Raw genomic sequence first — 20175 nt, forward strand, 5'->3', positions numbered from 1 at the left:
TAACTTTTTTAATCACCGGCCACTGTGGCTAGTAGTTTTCCAATGTTACTAGCCACTCTGCATTTTCACTAGCCACAATTTTGTTGTTGGGAAAATATATTTTATATGCATAAATTTAATGTTGACATGCTAAAATTACTTGATTTAAATTTTGTGTTATGACCACATGCTTCCTCATTCATTTAATTTTTTGTGTGTCGAGTATGAGCTTGCTCAATGAGCATGAATTAATGGGTTGTGGTTTCATAGTGTTATATTGCAATTAGTTTTTTTCACATGACTTTTTTTTTAAAGCTCAAAATTAACGATGTACCAAATTTATCTCTATAACCACACTATAATTTTTATTTAACAAAACATTTCTCAAAAAGAAAATAAAGCAATTGACTTTTAAAAAATACTATTGTCATGTATCAAAAATATGCACAGTTATCTGTCGTGGCAAAAGATCTCTCTGATCAACAGTTAAGTGCACATAAATGGAGAGTTCATCTTTCATTAAAGCAATGTTTTAAAAAATAAATAATGATAATTAAACCATTTTAACAAAAATAAAAGCAAATAAAACCGTAAACAAATAAAAGCAGGTGAAACATACCATGTATGATAATGAAAGAATGATCACATGCTCACGGTTAACTTTAGGGCATTTAATTATCTGTTCAAAGTGAAAGCAACCGGTGCTGCTTACATAAAGACACATTTTGAGCTCTTAAAAGCATCAGGACTGTGGATGCATGTTCATCACTTTTTGTCTAGTTTATTTGAAAGAGAACCGATGACAGTTGCGTTTCCAGAACCTGTTCCAGACACGGTTGCTTCACGATTCGGGAGCGCGCACGCTTTAAGCAGTCGCGCGCATGCGTTTTAAGCAGTCATGCGCATCACATCAGCTGTTAGCGCAAGTGATCATCATCCTCTCATTCGGTATTCATTTGCTTTCTTCTGCTCGCGTGATCACAATTATTTTACTTCTCGATTCTAAGATCACATTTGGATGCATATTGGGCCATCCTTATATTGCTGAACCCTGCTTTTAGTTAAACTGTGGCTAGTGGCTAAAAGTGGCTAGAGGGATTGTCTGTCTAACCCGCCAAAGCTGAAATCTACCCGCATTTGGCGGGTGTTAATGTAAAGCCCTGTTTATATCCTATATATATCCTTATTATATATATTCTTAATATATTATATCTTTTTCATATGTAAAGATATTTGCCCTACATCTTGTGTGTAGTGTGTAAGCCAGGCGCACTCTGCGCCAGACAATAGACCGACTTTGTTCTAGTCTAAAGAACAGACTATTTACAGTTTCTCAAAATAGCAACGCGCCAAAACACGCCTGCTTTTTTAGACCAAAACGCCTATGGGCGCACATATGAGCGCAAATGCATTTGCTATTTAAACAGCGTGGCGCAATGCCTCAAAATGACCCTTGCACTGAGCTGAAAGTAGCAAATAACAATTGCGTTGCGCCTTGCGCCACATTGCGCCAGATATATGATAGGGCCCATTGTCTGTCTAACCGCACCGCTACACAAGCAAAAAAAAAACCAGACCAACTACAACCAAGTCAGGACATATTGAAAAAAGATGATGAGGAGACTTTCCGTGCTTAAATTTCCAAGACCACTGTTGTTGTTGTTTTTTTTTGGCTGGGTTCAGGTAACATCACATGTCAGATCACATACATCAGTGATAGACAGTTTTTCTTAAAGGTGTTGAGTTAAGTGCGAAATACTGACAGTAGCATGACAGCTTTAATCTGCCGCCAGGGTGAGTCTCAAGTTAAGCTTCATCTGAAATTGCATATTACTCATGTAGGTACTACACTTGAATTTAAAGGGCTAGTTCACCCAAAACTGAAAATTCTTTCACCCTTTACTTCTTTTACTGATTCCGAATCTGTTCTTCGTTCTGCTGACCCCAAAAGAAGATACTTGCTGTAAACCATTGATTGCCATGATATTTGTTTTTCCTACTATGGAAGTCAGTGGTTACAGGTTTTCAGCTTTCTTCAAAATATCTTCTTTTGTGTTCGTTCATTCATTTTCTTTTTGGCTTAGTCTCTTTATAAATCTAGGGTAACCACTAAACTAAATCTAGGGTAACCACTAAACTTATCTAGTAAAACTTATGCACCACATGTTTTACGCACTGGCTGCCCTTCCAACTGCAACCCATCTCTGGGAAACATCCATATACACTCATTCACACTCATACACTACGTACAATTTAGCCAACCTAATTCACCTGTACTGCATGTCTTTGGACTGTGGGGGAAACCAGAGCGTGAACAGAGGGAGAACATGCAAACTCCACACAGAAACGCCAACTGACCCAGCCGAGGCTCAAACCAGCGACCTTCTTGCTGTGAGGCGACAGCACTACCTACTGCGCTAACGCGCCGCCCTCTTTTGTGTTTAACAGAATAAAGAAAATCATAAAATCTTGAAACAACACGGGGGTGAGTGAATCATGATTTATTAAATTTTTTTGGGGTGAACTACCCCTTTAAATTTAATTCTCAAAGGTTAGAAAATGACATTCTATATAGTATGAACATGAGTAGTATGAATGGAACTTAGATTGTACAACTTCCGCCATTTGTCATTATCACATGACCTACCCGTTATCAGTTGTGTTGCTTCACCTCCATTCATAAATTCTTTAATGTGGCCTTTATAGTTAATATGGTAATATTTAGTTAATATAGTTAATATATTAATAGGGTATGTAGTTAATATAGTAAAGTATCAATTAGATGCACATTTCAAGATCTCGCTAAAAGTAGTAGATCATCCTGGTACTTCTCTCCTTCTGTTTTTTGAATACTATGGATTCGGACACACCATATAAATACTATGTAGTAGGGAAGTGATTTCAGATGCACAGTTAGTGTCTAACGGACAGATCTTCACTCAAAGAACAAAGGCTTTGTGTGTGTGTGAATGTGAACACTACCAGGTCGCTGTGATCCTCTTTGCTGTGTCCCCTTTCTCTGCTGCGGGGTTTACTGTGAGCTGTTAGTCCTGCCTGGAAAATAGTCCTGGGGCGAGGCCTTTGCCGGAGACCTGTCTCACAACCCGACCCAACCTCAGCCTTTTCCTGAAACCATAATGCCATGACAATAAGCTGATGCATATATCCTACAACTTTACTATATATTTTTAGATGTGACTGTCTCTTATGAATATTTATTATTTATGATTAGGATTTATCTGAATTATGACAAAACGTTTATATTTACGTTCATACACTGAGCAGACGCTTTTACTCAAAGTGACTTCAAATCATCAGAGAGCACAATATGTAGCCATGCAGGTCATATTTGCCATTAGAAGTCCAAGCTAATTTAGAATTCATTTTTATTATCAGCTGTTTTTTTGTTTATATATTATTATTATTATTATTATTATTATTGAATCTTTGTAGGAAAGTGTCTGGTGCATATAGAGATGAAAAAGAGTGTCTCCTAGTTTTCAATGCCTAAACATGTCCGAATTTGTGATAAATAGAGATAAAACTCCTAGTGCTAACACTACAATAAAAAGAAGTTGCTTGATGAATCTAACAGTCGGAAACAACAAAAAGCAACGCAGGCTCATTCTGATTACATACCCCTATATACATTTCTGGAGAGAGCAAAATACGTCCTAGGAGCTACATTTTTTTTTTTTGGTGTTTTTGTTTTCGAGAATCCACCAGATGCCGCTGTGTATGCTTTTTTAAGATCTCAAATTTCTCTCACGAGTGCCATTCATGCCTGCTGTTCTCACATAAATCCACCAAAGGCTGCTGTTGATTGACTGACCGACTGATTGATCCTCCCCCACCCACCCCCGTCCCTAAACCCAACGACAGTGTTTTGAAAAGCAATCCAGAAAAAGAAAAGCCTTTTACCTCATATTTTACCACATTCTCACCCTGTTATTTACTTTATCTTTCATTTTTTGTTTTCCCTGCTTTTTGGAATCGTTCTTCACCAGACTCGAAACCCTGTTGTCATGGTCAACTTTACTCTGGATTTCAAGTCGGCCAACCTACATGTCGAGCTACCGGACAAACTGATAACTGCAGAAAAGCTGTCTATACGGTCAGCTGGTAAGCGAAAAAAGGAATGGCATCATACTGCCCCGTGGCATTCATTTTAAAGATGAAATGCAGCCATATGTACTTCTGGCAACATAATTTGTGATCCCTGGAAACATATGAAGAGTTTAAATGAAAAAACCTCTAAGTGCCATCTGAAATTATCTTCTAATATTACCATTTTTCTCAGGCTCCATTGTCTTGATTCAGTCATTTCAATTTTATGGCAAAGAATAGATTATTTTCATAGCTTTTACTATAAAATAACTGAACATAAACACAAGAGGCTGAGAAAATTGCTCATTGAAGAAGAAAATTCCAGATGGCACTTAGAGGTTTTTGCATCTGAACTCTTCATAAATAGGGTTACGTTTTCAGAATGAGCCTGTGTTGACAAAAAGCTGTCAATAAAAAACTGACTAACCAATGAGAACTTGTCCCTATTAGCCACACCCACAATTAAATATAGCTGCGAATTCTGATGGTTGGAAGACTGTATGTTCATGCACAAGTTTTTGACCTCCAAATTCTGAATCAATCACATGAAATTACAGTACAAAAACATGGGAAGAAGAAAACACTGCTTTCATTGCTTTCTCTCTCCCCTATAATAGCTACTGATGCAAGCTGTGAATGTACACAAAACATACAGGTTATTTTTCAGTCCCGGGACATCTGATTATCCTGTGTGTGTGAATTTTCCAGATGGGGAAAAAATTTATGTACAAGCTCATGCAACAACAAAAAATCGCCCCATTTACACCTGCCTGAAGTCAAAATATTACACAAAGGCAATTTCATATAGATCCCTGCTCCTACTGGCTTTACACATTTAACACAATCAAATTCTGTAAACTGGCCGTTTCTCCTAATTTGACCTAAAATGTTATATACACAACAGCACCTGTTACCTGTAAACTACATCAGTTCCCATAATCTGACCTCTGTTTTCTATGTTATTCTCTTTTTTTTCTCTTTGCACACCAAAGATTAGATAAAAACGGATATATAATACACTCGTATCTGCTTATCATGATTTATCTAATGTTAAGGACTGTCAGAGACTGAACAGCTCTTATCATCTTGAAGGGTGAAATGTGTTGCTGGTACAGATATGTATCACAACAACACATAGACATGCATACACATGCACACAGTTTGCAGGTATCGCGCATGTGGAAGAGTGTTTGTTTAACGGGGCAGCACAATGCATTCTTCTGCATGTCTCAGTTCAGTATAATGCACAGAGGACCCAAGCTTCACATTCAATTTGTTTTCGTTTTTTCATTCATCTGGAGGCACTAACACACACACATACACTTACAAATGCTATTTTTTATATTGACCTCTATGCATATTTGATTGTGTCATCTTTAGTTTTTAATTGTGTCAGTTATTAAATACTGTTGTCATTGATTTACCACAAAATATTTCCTGGATTTAATTATTGAAGCAGGAAGTTGGACTTTGGAATGTCAGTGTTGTAATGAACCGTTCTGTCAGAGTGAGATAAGATCAGATGTCTAGTGTCTAGTCAGTGAATTCTCACCTCGCTGTAGGAGGAATCCCAGGCACTGTCTTCCTCAGTGTCAGAGCGCTTACGAGACCTCTTTCGTCTGATGCTGTTCACACTCTCATCTGAAAGAATAGCAGAGTTAATGCCAATGTTTAAGACATTTCACACACTTATATAATGCATATCTCATCCTAGCCTCTATATTGATCCTACATTCAAATTCGTAAAAGTTCGCAAAAAAAAACAAATAAACAAAAAAACTAAACAAATGTGAATTAGCTACATTTCCATTAAAGGTGCAGCAGATGATTGTCTTCAGAAACATTTTTGTTGTGCTGGTTGAAAGTCTCTTTACATTTCAATAGTTTTGATTAAAGTGAATTATCTAAATGTATTTCAAGAGTTCACATTTAGCTGATGATTGATAATAAAGCGTGTATGCTGTCCTGGGAGAAAGCCCTGAGCTCAGAATATCCTTGAGCCCGGGGCTCCCTCTTGTTTGAAGGGCGAGAGGAGAGTTTGAGCCAAGGTAGGTCTCGAGAACTCCCCTACTTGTGAACTGCTGAGATATATCTGACTAAGAGTTGCCTTAGGATGTTATTTTGAAGTATTCAATTTACTTATGGTGTATGTCTTTGGACGGTGGGAGGAATTTGGAGAGAACATGCAAACTCCACACAGAAACGAAGACCGGCTTGGAGAAAGCCGAACCAGCGGCGTTCTTGGTGTGAGGCTACAGTGCTACCCACTGGGCTATGGTGCTGCCCTATCAGAGAAGGGGAAGAGTAGGGGTTGAAGGGGGGATTCTTCAAGACGAAAATGACTGTAGTAGAAAGCTCTGGTAATTTATAGTGTGTCAGTATTTATCTAACCAGCTGTGTTCAATCATAAGCAGTGTTGTAATGAGCCATTTTGTCTAAAACCATTTCAACATGGTTTTAGCAGGTTTCATCAAGTCAAATTTAAGACATTTAAAGCCATTTTAAAGAACATTGGAAATAAAATTTCAGACCTATACAAGGATTCAAAAAACTGCTTTTGGATTTTTACTTCAAAATAAGCAAAAGCATTATTAAAATTGACAAGTTTTAAATATTAAAATAAACTAAATGTTTGCACAACAGTCTGTTCAGTTAAGTCTCCTCACCAGGTAGCTATAAATATATGGATAATTTTTTTTAAACAAATGTTATTGTTAGTAGTGAAAAAACTTAATGCGTACCATTAAGGTTTTAACAGTATTACTACTTTTATTAATATCACTCATTGGTTCGATACTTTAACTGTACTCTTATCAATACTTTTAGTGGTGTTTTTTTGTTTTGTACTTTAACGCCATTCTTATCTATATTTTTATTTAACAATATTTCTCCAGTACCAATAGCAGAACTGTTAACGTCAGAGCTGATTAATACTTCTGTCTTTTATAATTAAGCAGTACCGAACAGTATTTTAAAGTAACGAGTTTTGGTACGCATCCTTAAATGTAAGGAATATTATATTGGTAAAGGCATCACGGTGGGCAGTGGGTAGCACGATCGCCTCACAGCAAGAAGGTCTGAGTCCCAGCTGTGTCAGTTGGCATTTCAGTGTGGAGTTTGCATGCTCTTCCAGTGTTCACGTAGATTTCCTTTCCTCCAGGTGCTCCGATTTCCCCCACAGTCCAAAGACATGCGCTATAGATGAATTGAATAAACTAAATTAGCCATAGTGTATGAGTGTGAATGCAAGAGTGTATGGGTGTTTCCCAATGTTGGGTTGTGGCTGAAAGGGCACTCGCTGCGTAAAACCTATATTGGATAAGTTGGCAGTTCATTCCGCTGTGGTAACCCCTGATAAATAAAAAGACTAAGCTGAAAAGAAAAAAAAGGATGGGATATTTCAAAATGCAGATTAACACAGTGTGATGGAAACCCATCTAGTGATAACTGCATTGGAAAAGGGTTGTTTATATTACTAACATGTTCTTTTCTTTTAAAAACCATTGACTGAAAGCTTCTTCAGGGAACTAAAAATGTCAGTAATTCCTGTGAGTGATTGGATGGGTGAGTGTACCTGCGGGTGAGGCTGCACCACCGTTCTGTTTGGGACAGAATGGTGACGGGGGCTCTGCTGGGGTCAGGGGGCTGTTTTCACTGGTCATTTCCAGACCGCTGTCATTCTCTGACAATCCATCGCCCACAGATGTGTCTCGATTCATGGCAGCCTGAAAAGAGGGAGCCACTGTGTTGTTAATAACATCCAGATGTCACAGAAAACATCTCATTTGGACAACTCACAATCTTCAATAAAAAGTCATCTGGGAAAGATGTGTGACAGTACAAATGTTTGCAGTGCTCATTCATAAATGGGACAGTAAAAAACAGTTCCAAACATCTCACTGTCACGCTAACACAAGGCATGTTATAATTGTGTCTGGTTTATGTTTACCAGGCAGACCATGAGCCCTGGACCCTTACTTCTGTTAATAGATGCTGCTAGAATAACATTTTTTGCTTGTCATTAAAGCTGTATAAAAAAAAGCATAACAACACCCCCCTCCTCGCCTTCACTTCACATTGAATTTATTTCACATTACAACCAACAGCAGAAATGCATCTTGTACACACAGCAAATTTGCCACATGCTACTTCCCTACACAAACTGTTTACTATGGCCGTACTCACACTATGTACAGTTGCCTCGAACTGGGCCAAAGCACGCTTGTCCCCCCTCCTGTCTCCCCCGAGGGCCCGCTCTCACACTACAATTGGGCCTGGGCACGCTTACGTCATCGATGCTGCGCTGTTCGGATAGCATAGTGTGAGTAGGCCCTAAAAGTCACGTCTTGCTTTCAGTTTCGGGCTTTGACGCGTTTTGCACTCACACTACAAACGTACCACGCCAAAGCCCAAGTGAACCGTGCTCAAGCCCACCACTTCCAACCGGGCCAGGGCCGGCCAAGTGAATGATCTGGGAAACGGGCCTGGGCACGGTTCGGATAGCATAGTGTGAGTAGGCCCTAACAAGACGACCGTGCCAAATAGTGGCCTTAAATTTATTTGGGGGGCATGGGGGGGGGTGTGAATGTTTAAATGCAAATCATTTTGAAAATGTTGTCATTTAAATGTAAAACCTTCTTTAAACATAAGGGAAAAACATTCATTTTTGGCTACAACGTTGTAGAGACCTGTGTGCGATACCTCGAGTTGTCATAAATGCGATGTGCCATGATGCTGTGTTTCTCTTCTGGTTTGTGACCTGCTTTAGGCTATGATGTTTCCAATCTGTCACCTGTTCTATAAATCTATTACAAACTGTAATCTACAAAGCACAAATAACAAAGTGTTATTTTCTCTTATTTGTTTTGATGATGTACAGCATTCAAAAAACCTGCCTGCCTTGCCTGTTGTACGTTCGATTCTTCTAATGTAGTATTCATTTGTTGTTCCAGAAGCGGCTGTGTTGTGACTTGAAGAAGAGACAGTTGGATGTCTTGAGAAGATCAGATTGCTGGCAAAGTATCAACACAAGTGTCAACACTAAATCCAAAACTGATACATGGCTGTGAAAATGAATGTATCTATGTGTTGAGTCATGTCACTATAGCATGCAGATGGGTTGATGTTCTTAATGACTTCGAAAAATCTCTGAGAGATTGATGACTATTTAAATGCCTTCTTTTGATGCTGCTTGGTTGCACGGTTAGTGTGATTTCACCAAGTCGGACATGTTCCTGGATCAACATCTATGTTGATCCTGGAACAGCATTTCCATCAGACAATCAAATTTAAAGAGCCCTATTATGGGTTTTTGAAAATTACCTTTCATGCAGTGAGTAACACAGCTCTAAGTGAGTGAAAACATCCAGCTTAGATTTAAATCTGAAAGTGCAACGTGTTTAAAACTATTGATTCTCAAACAAAAAAGATTTGACTCAGAGTCAAGTTTCTGAACAATCTTGAGTTCTTTTGCTGTGTTGTATTGACATGGACATTAGGGTTGGGCGATGTCGACCAATCTGGCATCGTACGATATCTAATGTGAAACATCGCAATGGACGATGGCATCGTCGTCATAGGTGGAGATGAATTAATTATTTATGAATAATTAATTAATTCATAACGTATTAAATATTTGTAGACTACCGTTTCAACTACCTGACCCGCATGTCTTTGTTTTACCCATAACCAAAGCATAAATAAATAAAAATAAGTTACACACAAATTACCACCTGTCAATGGTATGAGTGATCTGTGTCGTTATAAGGGCGTCCACAAACTTGGTCAGTAAAAAAGGTGCCCAACCAACAGTATCTGAGGTTTTCACTAAAATGACTAAGTACTGAAAGCGAAAGATTGAAGCAGTGTACTGACGCTGTGACACGTTACCTGATAGGTTCAAAAGACTATAGTGAGACGCGATTTAGCTGTACATCCTTGATAAACTGTCCGACATGCACTGCTCTCTGGAGCTCAGACGACCGCATGACAGTGTGTGTGGCTGTGTGTGTGTGGCTGTCTGTGTCTGTGTGTGGTCACGTAATGTGCGTTTTCAACTGACGGAGGGCTGTTCAGAAATGCTAGGTACAACACAGCGTGGATGTGGATCATTTTCGTTCTAAAATGTTTTTTTCAAAACTAAGACGTATTAGTTTAAAGGGGCTTAAGTGTGTATTTTTGCGCAAGCAGGTTTGCTCTGGGGGCAGGGCGGAGGATCGGAGAGCCGGCTCAGTATCGTGTTGTCCAACCCTAGTGGACATGAAATATATCCAAATATGAGGTGCTGTATCCGGTAAAACTTGAACTTGCGTTTCCCTTCAGACATGTCATTGCTTCATGACTGAAGATCAGTGATCACTGTGAGATGGCTATAGATGCAGTGTTGTGGAGAATAAATGTTTACAGTTAGTTTTTACAACAATACCACAGTATAACCAAGCCAACATTGTGCTGTGTTTGTTCCTGTAATTTTTCTAATGATTAATACAAAAACCTACCCTGCAACACAGGATTCAAAAGTCGTTTGCTAAAGGATGAATCACCACCGAAGACTATAATATGTATTGGACTTCGTCAGACCTTAACGGAGACTTTGTCATTACACAGTTCATATAGACCAGTTGCTTCTTCCTCTGGATCACACCCTGAAAGTGTGATTAAAATGGTCGCCTCCTTGTTCTCTCTAGATTGCAAAATATATATTTTGTTGTGTTTTGTAACTTGTAATTGCTCTGCGTGACTTGTACTGTATCTCTCTGGTTAACACTCTATGGAGCATTTTACATATCAAGTGTAAAACCTTGTGGAAAATGCAATGCGTGCTGCTTCCTTTACCAATTTAAATACATTCCTGATTTTGCAATCCCCTGCCATTTTGTCCTTGCCATGGGCACCATCAGCTGTTACCACACCGCTGGCCTGGTAAAAGTTTCACTTTTGCAGATGTGTCAATTAATACTGAATGTGTGTCATTGTTATTTTGGGGGTTATGGTTAAGAATAGAGCAATGTGCTGGTGTTTACATGAATTGCTTTAACACATTCTTGCATTAAAGTGCTTCAACAATGTTAATAAGCTGTGGTGGGCATGTCTATCTTACGCTGAATGCAGTCAACCAATCCCTACAGACTGGGTCATCATCAAACTAATAACCACAGACTAGCATCACACAAAAAAAGGATTTTGATAAAAAATGGATTGTTCAACAAATCATATGGATGTTGTTGGAATAATTAGGTAAAAACAAATGCATATTATAAAACAACTGAATAGTTTTTTTTTTTTGACCTTGCATGCAAATCAGACCTCCAAAATATGACCTTTTTAGTTAGGGTTACATGCCCTACATCATTGTTATCCAACTATTTATCCTCTCTGATTTCGGGAATAATTTACAGTTGGGGTTAAGGGGTGTGGGTTAGGTATGGATTACATTTCTGAACAGTAATGATGTTCCAGGATTGTAAGTGCTGTTATCAAGCATTTTTGCATAATCACGCATTTATTTTTACATATTTGTTTCATATTTCATTCTTCAGTGATTTAAGGTCAGAATATTTTGTATTAATTTAGCTGAAGTGTATTTATAAATGTAAATGTGTTGGAAGGTTTAAATGTGTTATAATTTCATATGTTGTACTTTAGGACATTTAATATGGAAACGTGTCACTTTAAGGAAATGACGTATAATGTGAGTGACTTGTTTATGAATCTCCGCATAGACTGACGATGAACAGATGCATGTCAATGCTGTGTAAAGTTACATGTGTTTAGAAACCTTAAAGTTACTGCTCTCATAAGTCAAAGGGACAGTGAAGAAGACTTTATTAATCCAAGGACCCTTTTTTTACGACAAGCGACAAACAAGATATTTGTTTTGCTTATTTAATGTATAAGATAATCGTGGTTTGTATAATTTCTTATACGTTTGTTCTGTGTTCATTTACTAATACAGTACTCATGGCGTCATGGCGTCAGGCGCAAAGCACATTATGGACAACCTTAAATAAACACTGTTCTGGAGAAACATCCTGTGTCTGTGTTGTAGTGAAGAAAGTTACAAGGATGAAAAGACAGAGGTTAATAGAGAATTGCATCCTACTTGGCAAAATCACACCCACCATAATTTTATCAAGAAATGTTTTATTAAGGCAGGATGCATCAATCAATGGTGAGCCATTTTAAAGTGACTGATACTCTTCAACAGCAGGTTGTCTAAATGAAGGCCAGATATCTTACCATTTCATCCACAGCAAGAGAAGTTGGTCATATCAAATCTGTGATTTTTAAGAATATTGCATTTTTAAAATGCAATTGACAGCTTACTGTATATTGACATGGGATGTGCCAGTTGTGTTAATTTAATTAAGTGGTTCTCAATTCCGATCCTTGCCCTGGATTTGTATGTCTTCCTTACTTAACACACCTGATTCAGGTCATCAACTCGTTAACCGAGAGATTCATGAACTGATCCTTGTGTCTCAAATAAGCAAGACATACAAAATGTGCAAGGCAGAGGGGGCACGAGGTCTAAAGAGCCTCTATTATAGTTTAAAAAAAATGACCTTCAATGCAGTATGTGACACAGCTATAAGTGAATGAAATCATGCACTGCCTTTCTTTTTTTGACTGTTTCAATTGGATGTCTGTCAACATATGGGAAAAAAGGACTCTTATCTACAATTTCATAGCGACTTTAACAATTTCAATACGCTTCTGTGCATGTGTATTTTTTTTCACACTAAATACATTTTACAGGTATGTTATAATGCTGCTCTGTGCAGTCTAATAAAACGCAACATATTAAATGGTATTTGATGTCTCCTGTTCTCTATAGGGTTTCTTGGATATTTTAATGACAAAAAATATTGTGCCTTTCAGCTTAAAGTTTTTTCACATTGTCCTCATAACACAGTTTCCATGATCAGGAGAATCTGCAGACATCCATGCACACTGTCTTTGTCTAGTCCACGTGGACAGACAATGTGTATATATAATTGCAGAGATGCATGGTGAATGTTTAAAAAAAGAATAAGTCCACTAGTTAGCACTGTGCTCACTTGCAGTCGAGTATCCTTTAAAATCTGTCCAGCTGTGCACAAGAACATGAAAAAAGCAGTATACCTAGACCAAGCCGTTAAAACAATGCACATGAAATCACCTCATCCCCCCAAAATTGTCATCACTAGCTTGTTTCCCAAACTTGATGCGTTATAAACTAGACACTCTGTATTTCTACACAGTAATACACATTCATTCTTTGCTACATTTTCGTAAGATGATTTGGATAAAGACATCTGTTAAATGGCATAAATGTAAATGTTTATCAAGTGGCCCCAGTCTGGACAAAAAGAAGCATGTGGGAATTTGCATATGCACATGTGAAACTGCTAACTGCTAAAACTGCTAAACAGGCACAAAAAATCTGAAGAACTCAATCTGAAGCCTGAGCTTAAAGAAAAAACACATAGAGAGAAGACTGTGTGTTGGTGGATGTGGGAACAAACCGGGCTGCTGTCGCATTTCTGGAAACGTCTACTGGAATGCCAGACATCTTTCATGCCACAGCTGTGCTGCAGAGGATCAGAGGCCTTGCCAATACTCAACTACGCACACACAAGCACTCACACACACACACTCCTACCAACCAAAGCCACAATGGCTGAGTCAGTAGATAGTCCTTACAAGATCGAAATAAAAATCTCATTGTGCATGCAAATATTCTTCTTCTTCAACTTTTCCATTTGCAGTCATTTTACAACAGCTCATTAAATCAAATTCTGTCATAATTTATTCTCCATTATGTTGCTAAATCTATAAGACTTTGGTAAAACTGAACGCTGAAGTACAAAACATTTGCATTTCTATCTCCATCTCTATTTGAAACATTACATTTCTAGTTGCTTTGTATTACTATTGCATTATCTTTATTCCCTTCAGATTTACAGTTTTCGCCACCTCTTACAAGCCTTGTTGATATTTACTCTAGTATTTTCACAGGCTCTGTAGCTTTTCCTTTTTATTCTTCGGATATTCCATAAGAGGTTTCTAGGTTTTGATAATATCTGATTCACCGATGGGAGTGAAGACAGATGTTTTACTAGTTAAAAGCAGCTATCTAGAAAAAACAAAAAACTACAAATTATACAAGTGACACAGAAGAATTATTTACAATGGGTTCCCTTGAGATCTTACTGTGGGTTTTAGGAGGGGATTTTTCAACTTAAGAGAAAAATAATGTTTGTGCTAAACAATAAAATCTATAGACTCTCACCACCAAAGCACTCTAACCTAGTATAACTTAAAACAGACATAACAGCTACAAAATTGACATTTTTGTCTTAGAAAGTGTCTTATTATATTTATTTATTTTAGTTGTTATATTTGTTTATTTATTTTAGTTGTGATATTTGACATAAGATATGGCATTTTCACAAAGAAATGTGCAGCATTTTGTCCCTATCCGATATTGTGAAACCAGTATGATAAGCTGTATTGTGGGAGTCAAGCAAATTGTAACATCCTTAGTCTCTGCTTTACAACAATACAGGGACATAACATCACATTTTGGCTGTCATGTACCGTCAAGTTAATAATGATGTTGAATTCAAGCGCTTGCATTATCATATCATTATACTGTCACATTATCAGCCTGATGCATAAAAGCACATAATGACTAGAATTTGTGATAAAATATATATCAATAGCATTTGTATGAACTCTTCAGTTCAGGGCAAAATTATTAGCCCTCGTGTGAATTTTTCTTTTTTCAAATAATTCTCAAGTTATATGTAACAGAGAAATAGTTTGTCTTTTGAAGAAAGTCTTCTTTCATTTTCTTTGTCATTCAGGTTTTACATTTTTTTAAACCCTTTTAAAGTCAATATTATTAGCCTCCTTAAGAAATATATTTTGGCCTGTCTACAGCAGGGGATTCCAAACATTTTAGTCTGCGACCCCCAAAACACAATTTTTAATACTCATGAGTGCCACAAAGGTGTCAGAATGTTTAACCTGGTGATTGATAAAATTAACCTGCTGCATCTGACTATATTGCTGTGTCTTTAATAGAACGTAAACACAGCAGAGGTCGCAATCCAATGGAAAAAATTAAAATATTAAATTTGAAAGGCTGATATTTTATTTTGTTGCATATTGTTTTTTTTTTTATTTAACTATTAACTACTAATTTGTCTTCTGTAGGTTATGGATGAAATATGGTCATTCTAAAAGATTTATCAAATTAATTAGATTATTGGAAATTACAAAGAGACACCCCCTCATTGTCCTTTGACCCCTGGGGGGTCCCAAGCAAGGGTCTATAGAACCAGCTGTAATCCAATAATTTGCCTATTTTACCTAGTTTGCAATTTAAGCTGAATACTAGTATTTTTGCAAAATAAGCAGTAAAATGTTATGTCAATATTATGTGAGTTGTTAAAAATATTATTTTAAAAGTGTGTTTAATAAATCTTCTCTCGAATAAACAGCACTTAGGAAATAATTGAGAAAAAGTTTCAATTTGACAGAGGGTATAATCATTTCTACTGTATATTACCAGAAAAAAATAAAAAAATGAAGAATCCTGAACTGAAACACTCAGCCCTTTAATAAATCAATGCATGAGCTGCTTGACTCCTCTTCCCCTTTACACAAAGTATAAACTTACATAAACTAAAGCATATATTCTGTTTAATGAGGCAAGCAGAGGCTGGAGAGGTGAAAGGGTTTATGGGCTCCCTCATTCATTCAGTTGATCTTCCTGCTGGCTCCTAATGACACCCCCTGCACTGGTCTTGCCTGAAGGGGCCCCCGGCCCCGAGCTAAAGCTTTTGAAAAGCCGAAGAAAGTCAGTGGATCAAACCAGGTGGCTCAGATCCCCTTTATACAGACACTACAACACGGCACACAGAGGAATATCAATGTGTTGAAACTCACTGGTATTTCCCAGATTTCTGTGTGTTGTATGCCTACAGACCATGTGAACACACACTTTTTTCACAGAGCCAAAGGCACAGCGGAGAGACGCATCAGATAACAGTTACGTTTAAGCAGACATGCATAATTACAGACAAGATGCAACATGAGCAAAAAAGTGGAAGCACATGTCATGTCCTCAAACCTGTATGACAACTTGTTTTAGCCAGTAAAGCCTGTTATGGCGCAATTAATCCATGAGTGAAACTCAAAATGTCAACATAAACCACAGAGTATCCAGCCTCAAAGGGATATATCACCCAAAAATTAAAGTTCTGTCATTCTTTAACTCGTTAACCACTAACTCGTGTTTTTAAAAACCTGTGTGACTTCTTTTTCTGTGAACAAACCATTTTAGTGACAGCTGACTTCTATAGTAAGGACAAAAAATAGATTTGTTTTCTAAAATTAGATGAAAAGTGCAAAAATAATTAACTTTTAACTTTTACGTTTACAATAAATGGTCACGCTTTACAACAAGGTTTCATTAGTGAATGTTTTAGTAACATGACTTAAGAATGAACAACACTTGTTCAGCATTAATCAATCATAAGTTGTGCTTGTTAAAACTAGTTAATGCATTGTTACCAAAGATTAATGAATACTTTGATCAATGTATTGTTCATTGTCTGTTTATGTTACTAAATATGTTAACTAATAATAACTAATCTTTATTGTAAAATACTATCCAATAAATTATTAAAATCGTTACATTCTGAAAAAGTACCACTCCATATATTTTAGGGGAGCGTTAAATATATCCCAGGAACTACGTTTTTTTGCTGTTTTTGATTTCGCAAATCCATCAGAGGCTGTTGTGTACGCCTTCTGAGATCTCCAATTTTTATGTGCCATTCGAGCCTGCTGTTCTCGTGTAAATCTACCAAAGGCCTCTGTCGACTGACTAACTGACTGAACGACTGACTGATCGACTGACCCCTTCCTTCTTCCCTAAACCCAACCAATAGTGCTTATGAGCACCAACTGACCAGTGCCCACCCACTTCCCTAAACCCAAGCCACAGTTTTAAAAAGCAATCCAGAAAAAAAAAGCCCTCGCCTGATTTTTATTTTTTGGCTTCTGTTTTCGTCTTACCTGCGTTCTGGAACCGTTTTTTCGCTGGACTCAAACTACGTTGTCGTAGTAAACTGCTCTTTGCCTCTGAAGTCCGCCCACATACATGGCGAGCTACTGGTCAAACTGATAACATCGGGAAACCCATGCATAAGGAGGTAAGTGGTCAGCTGGTAAGCGTGAAAAGGAACGGTGTCATACCAACCCGTGGTGTTCATTTTAAAGACGAAATGCAGCCATTCATACTTCCAACCCAAGCTCATTCTGGAAACGTAGCACGCGGACGTTTCTGGAGACCGCGATTTATGTGGCCGGAGGTACGTACGGACACGTTTAGTTTTTTTCGAGCGAACGCTGTGGGGCGGTGTGGTGCCGCTCCGCTCCTCCTCTTCGCGCTCGCTGGCCGACGGCTTGCCTCCGAGTGGAGGGCTTTCCCAATGCAACCAGTTTGTTCGCTTAGCTCACAGCGTTGCGTCGGCGGAGCGGAGGCCCCGGAGGAGGAGGACCGGGATCGAGTCCGGAGAACAGCGGTTCCGGAAATCAGGTAAGACGAAAAACGGAATCCGAAAAATAAGGGCGAGAACACAGCGGGATCCGAAAACGCGGTCGAAATCAAAGACGAGGGCTTTTTTTTTCTGGATGGCTTTTGCGAACCGTCGCTCGGTTTTAGGGAAGGAGGGAAGAGGAGGGCGGCCGGGTCGGCCGATCCGGCGGCTTTTCGCACGAGAACGGCGCGGGCGCGAACGGCGTGCGCTCCCGAGAGGCGCCCGAGACGCGAAAAAGCGCGCACAGCGACCTCTCGTGGATCCGCAAAAACAAAAAACGCACGAATACGTACCTCCCGGGACGTATCTCGCGGCCCGCATAAACGTCCGCGGGGCTACGTTTTCACAATGAGCCCGGGTTGCATACTCCTGGCTACATAATTTGCGATCTCCAGAAATGTAAAAAGTGCTATATTTTCAGAATGAGCCTATGTTGTTAATTTGTTATGGCCACAATCACTTGACATTTCAGGAATTTCAAACATGCTATCACATTAGTTATGTTTTTGGCATGAACGCTTAAAAAGAACTTTTCAGCTAACAACTCTGAGGAACTGTTGGCTTAAAACATGCACCACAAAATCATTTCGGATATAGCAAGCCTGCATTCACTTGTTTAGAATTTCAGAAAAAAAAATATATATATGGGTATCGTGACAACCCTACACCACAGACTTCCTTTTCTGTCAGCTCTTTTTTTTTCTTTACATACTACAAAGACACAAGCTGAAATTGTTCTCTGCGATAACCGACAGCTTGTGATAAATGGTGTAAATAGCTTAACCTGTATTTAACCCTGAACATTCCTTTAAGAAATAAGAAATAAGCACTTTTCAGAATGCTGACATGTTGCAACATGAGCAAATGAGGTCAGAACCATTTAAGACATCTCAGTGAACAGATTGGCTGCTTCAGACGAGTTTCAGATGTGCTTGAAATGACAAGGCGCAAGTTCTTGGGTATATGAATGGCCAGTGTGCTCGCCTCTCCTCCACAGACCAAGCAGCTGCTCCATGGGATCAAGAGCACTTCCTCGGCCAGGTGCAGCGCTCAACGACCTTGCTTTTTATCTCTCTCTCTCTGCACTATAAGGAGAGCAGGATCAGAAGACAGTAATGAAGCGGTCTTGGCTCATTTACAGTCGCAAAGAATATGGAGGAAAATCCGAAAAAAAATGAGGTCAAAGTTGAATAGACCTTCCACTGAAAAACCTGTTAGAGCAGCTCTTCCACCCTCAGAACAAGACACAACCATTTTTCCCTCTCTCTGCTTTCTCTAATCCCATAAATTCCAGTGTACTTTTGGCCTTGTACTGAACTCAAAACACCAGAGATGAGTAAGACACCCACGCTGAGTGGCGCCTCCGTTTGTGCGCATACAGGAGAAGAAAGTGTCAAACGCATGGGTGGTTTGTAAAGTAAAAGTAAGGATGATAGCATTCAAGTGAGAACCAGTATTGTTTTTAAGAAATAACGGTCAAAGCTATTGCATAACGGATCAGAGTTTAAGGCCTAAAAGTGTGGTCATGCTTAACATTGTTGCAAGCCTTAGGTTCAGTCTCAGATCATTTAAATAGAAATGAAATTCTGTGTAAGGGCATGATATGAATTTGCAATACTAACTAGAAAAAAGCTGTTTGGTTTGAGAAGAGTTTTCTGTGAGCTATGATTCTAACAGTGAGTATGTTTACACGGACACTAATATTACATTTAAGACACTACTCTGACTACGAGTCTACGATCCTTAATCCGATGACCTTAATCCGACTAAACTCATAATCGTATTCAACACAAATCAAATTAAGATGTGGAGTATTCCTTTCATGTGAAGGATGCTGACAACTAAGTTGCAGATCCAAATACAGGATATATAACACAGAGAATGGTCAGGCAAACAATGGTCAAAATCAGGGGAAAACGGTCACATACAGGAAAATCTAGAAGAGACCCTTCAATCTAGACCCTTCAATAGCAGGCGAGTGGTCGATCCGGGTGGCAAACAACATAAAAAACTAACAAACAAAGCAAAGATCGGTACATGGCAAAACAAGGCAAGGCCAAACGCATCGCAATTTTCACTTGACAGCTTTCAAGGCTCAGCAACGTGTGTGTGTTTGAGAGGTATATAAACAGTCTGTTTAATTAGTCCTGAAAAGCTTCAGCTGTGTCTGTTTGCAATCATGGAGGATCTAGGCCAGGTGTGTGAGTGAAATACATCATGGGATTTGTAGTGGTGTTGAATGCGAGTGTTGTCCAGCAGCCTGCAAAAGCAACACTGCTGTTGATTATAACATAAATCTTACATCTTATTTTAGTTGCATTATTAAAGTTCATCACAGACATGCAAACACCTTAATTAAACTATTACCATCATGTAGGATCTTTCTCTGCAGTTTGCGACAGAATAGTCCATACAGTTCTACTTTTATTCAGCAACATTTCATTCATGCCCTCACAACAAACTTTTGAGTCTTGTTTTAAACAAACTTAATACC

General features: G+C 38.5%; 1 protein-coding gene across 17 annotated transcripts in view; it reads right to left on the minus strand.

Moving 5' to 3' along the window:
• Positions 1-20175, minus strand: part of dnmt3bb.1 (DNA (cytosine-5-)-methyltransferase 3 beta, duplicate b.1) — a 90551-nt gene that overhangs the window by 58569 nt on the left and 11807 nt on the right. For 10 of the 17 annotated variants that reach the window (XM_087305109.1, XM_087305099.1, XM_087305107.1 and 7 more), the window contains 3 exon segments: positions 7661-7811; positions 5639-5727; positions 2962-3105 (listed from right to left, as the gene is read on the minus strand). In XM_087305109.1, the coding sequence (XP_087161235.1) occupies positions 2962-3105; positions 5639-5727; positions 7661-7811 (384 nt within the window). 17 annotated transcript variants of the gene reach the window in all.

Source organism: Danio rerio, chromosome 23 (assembly GCF_052040795.2).
Source record: "Danio rerio strain M-AB ecotype USA chromosome 23, GRCz13ab, whole genome shotgun sequence".
NCBI lineage: Eukaryota > Metazoa > Chordata > Actinopteri > Cypriniformes > Danionidae > Danio > Danio rerio.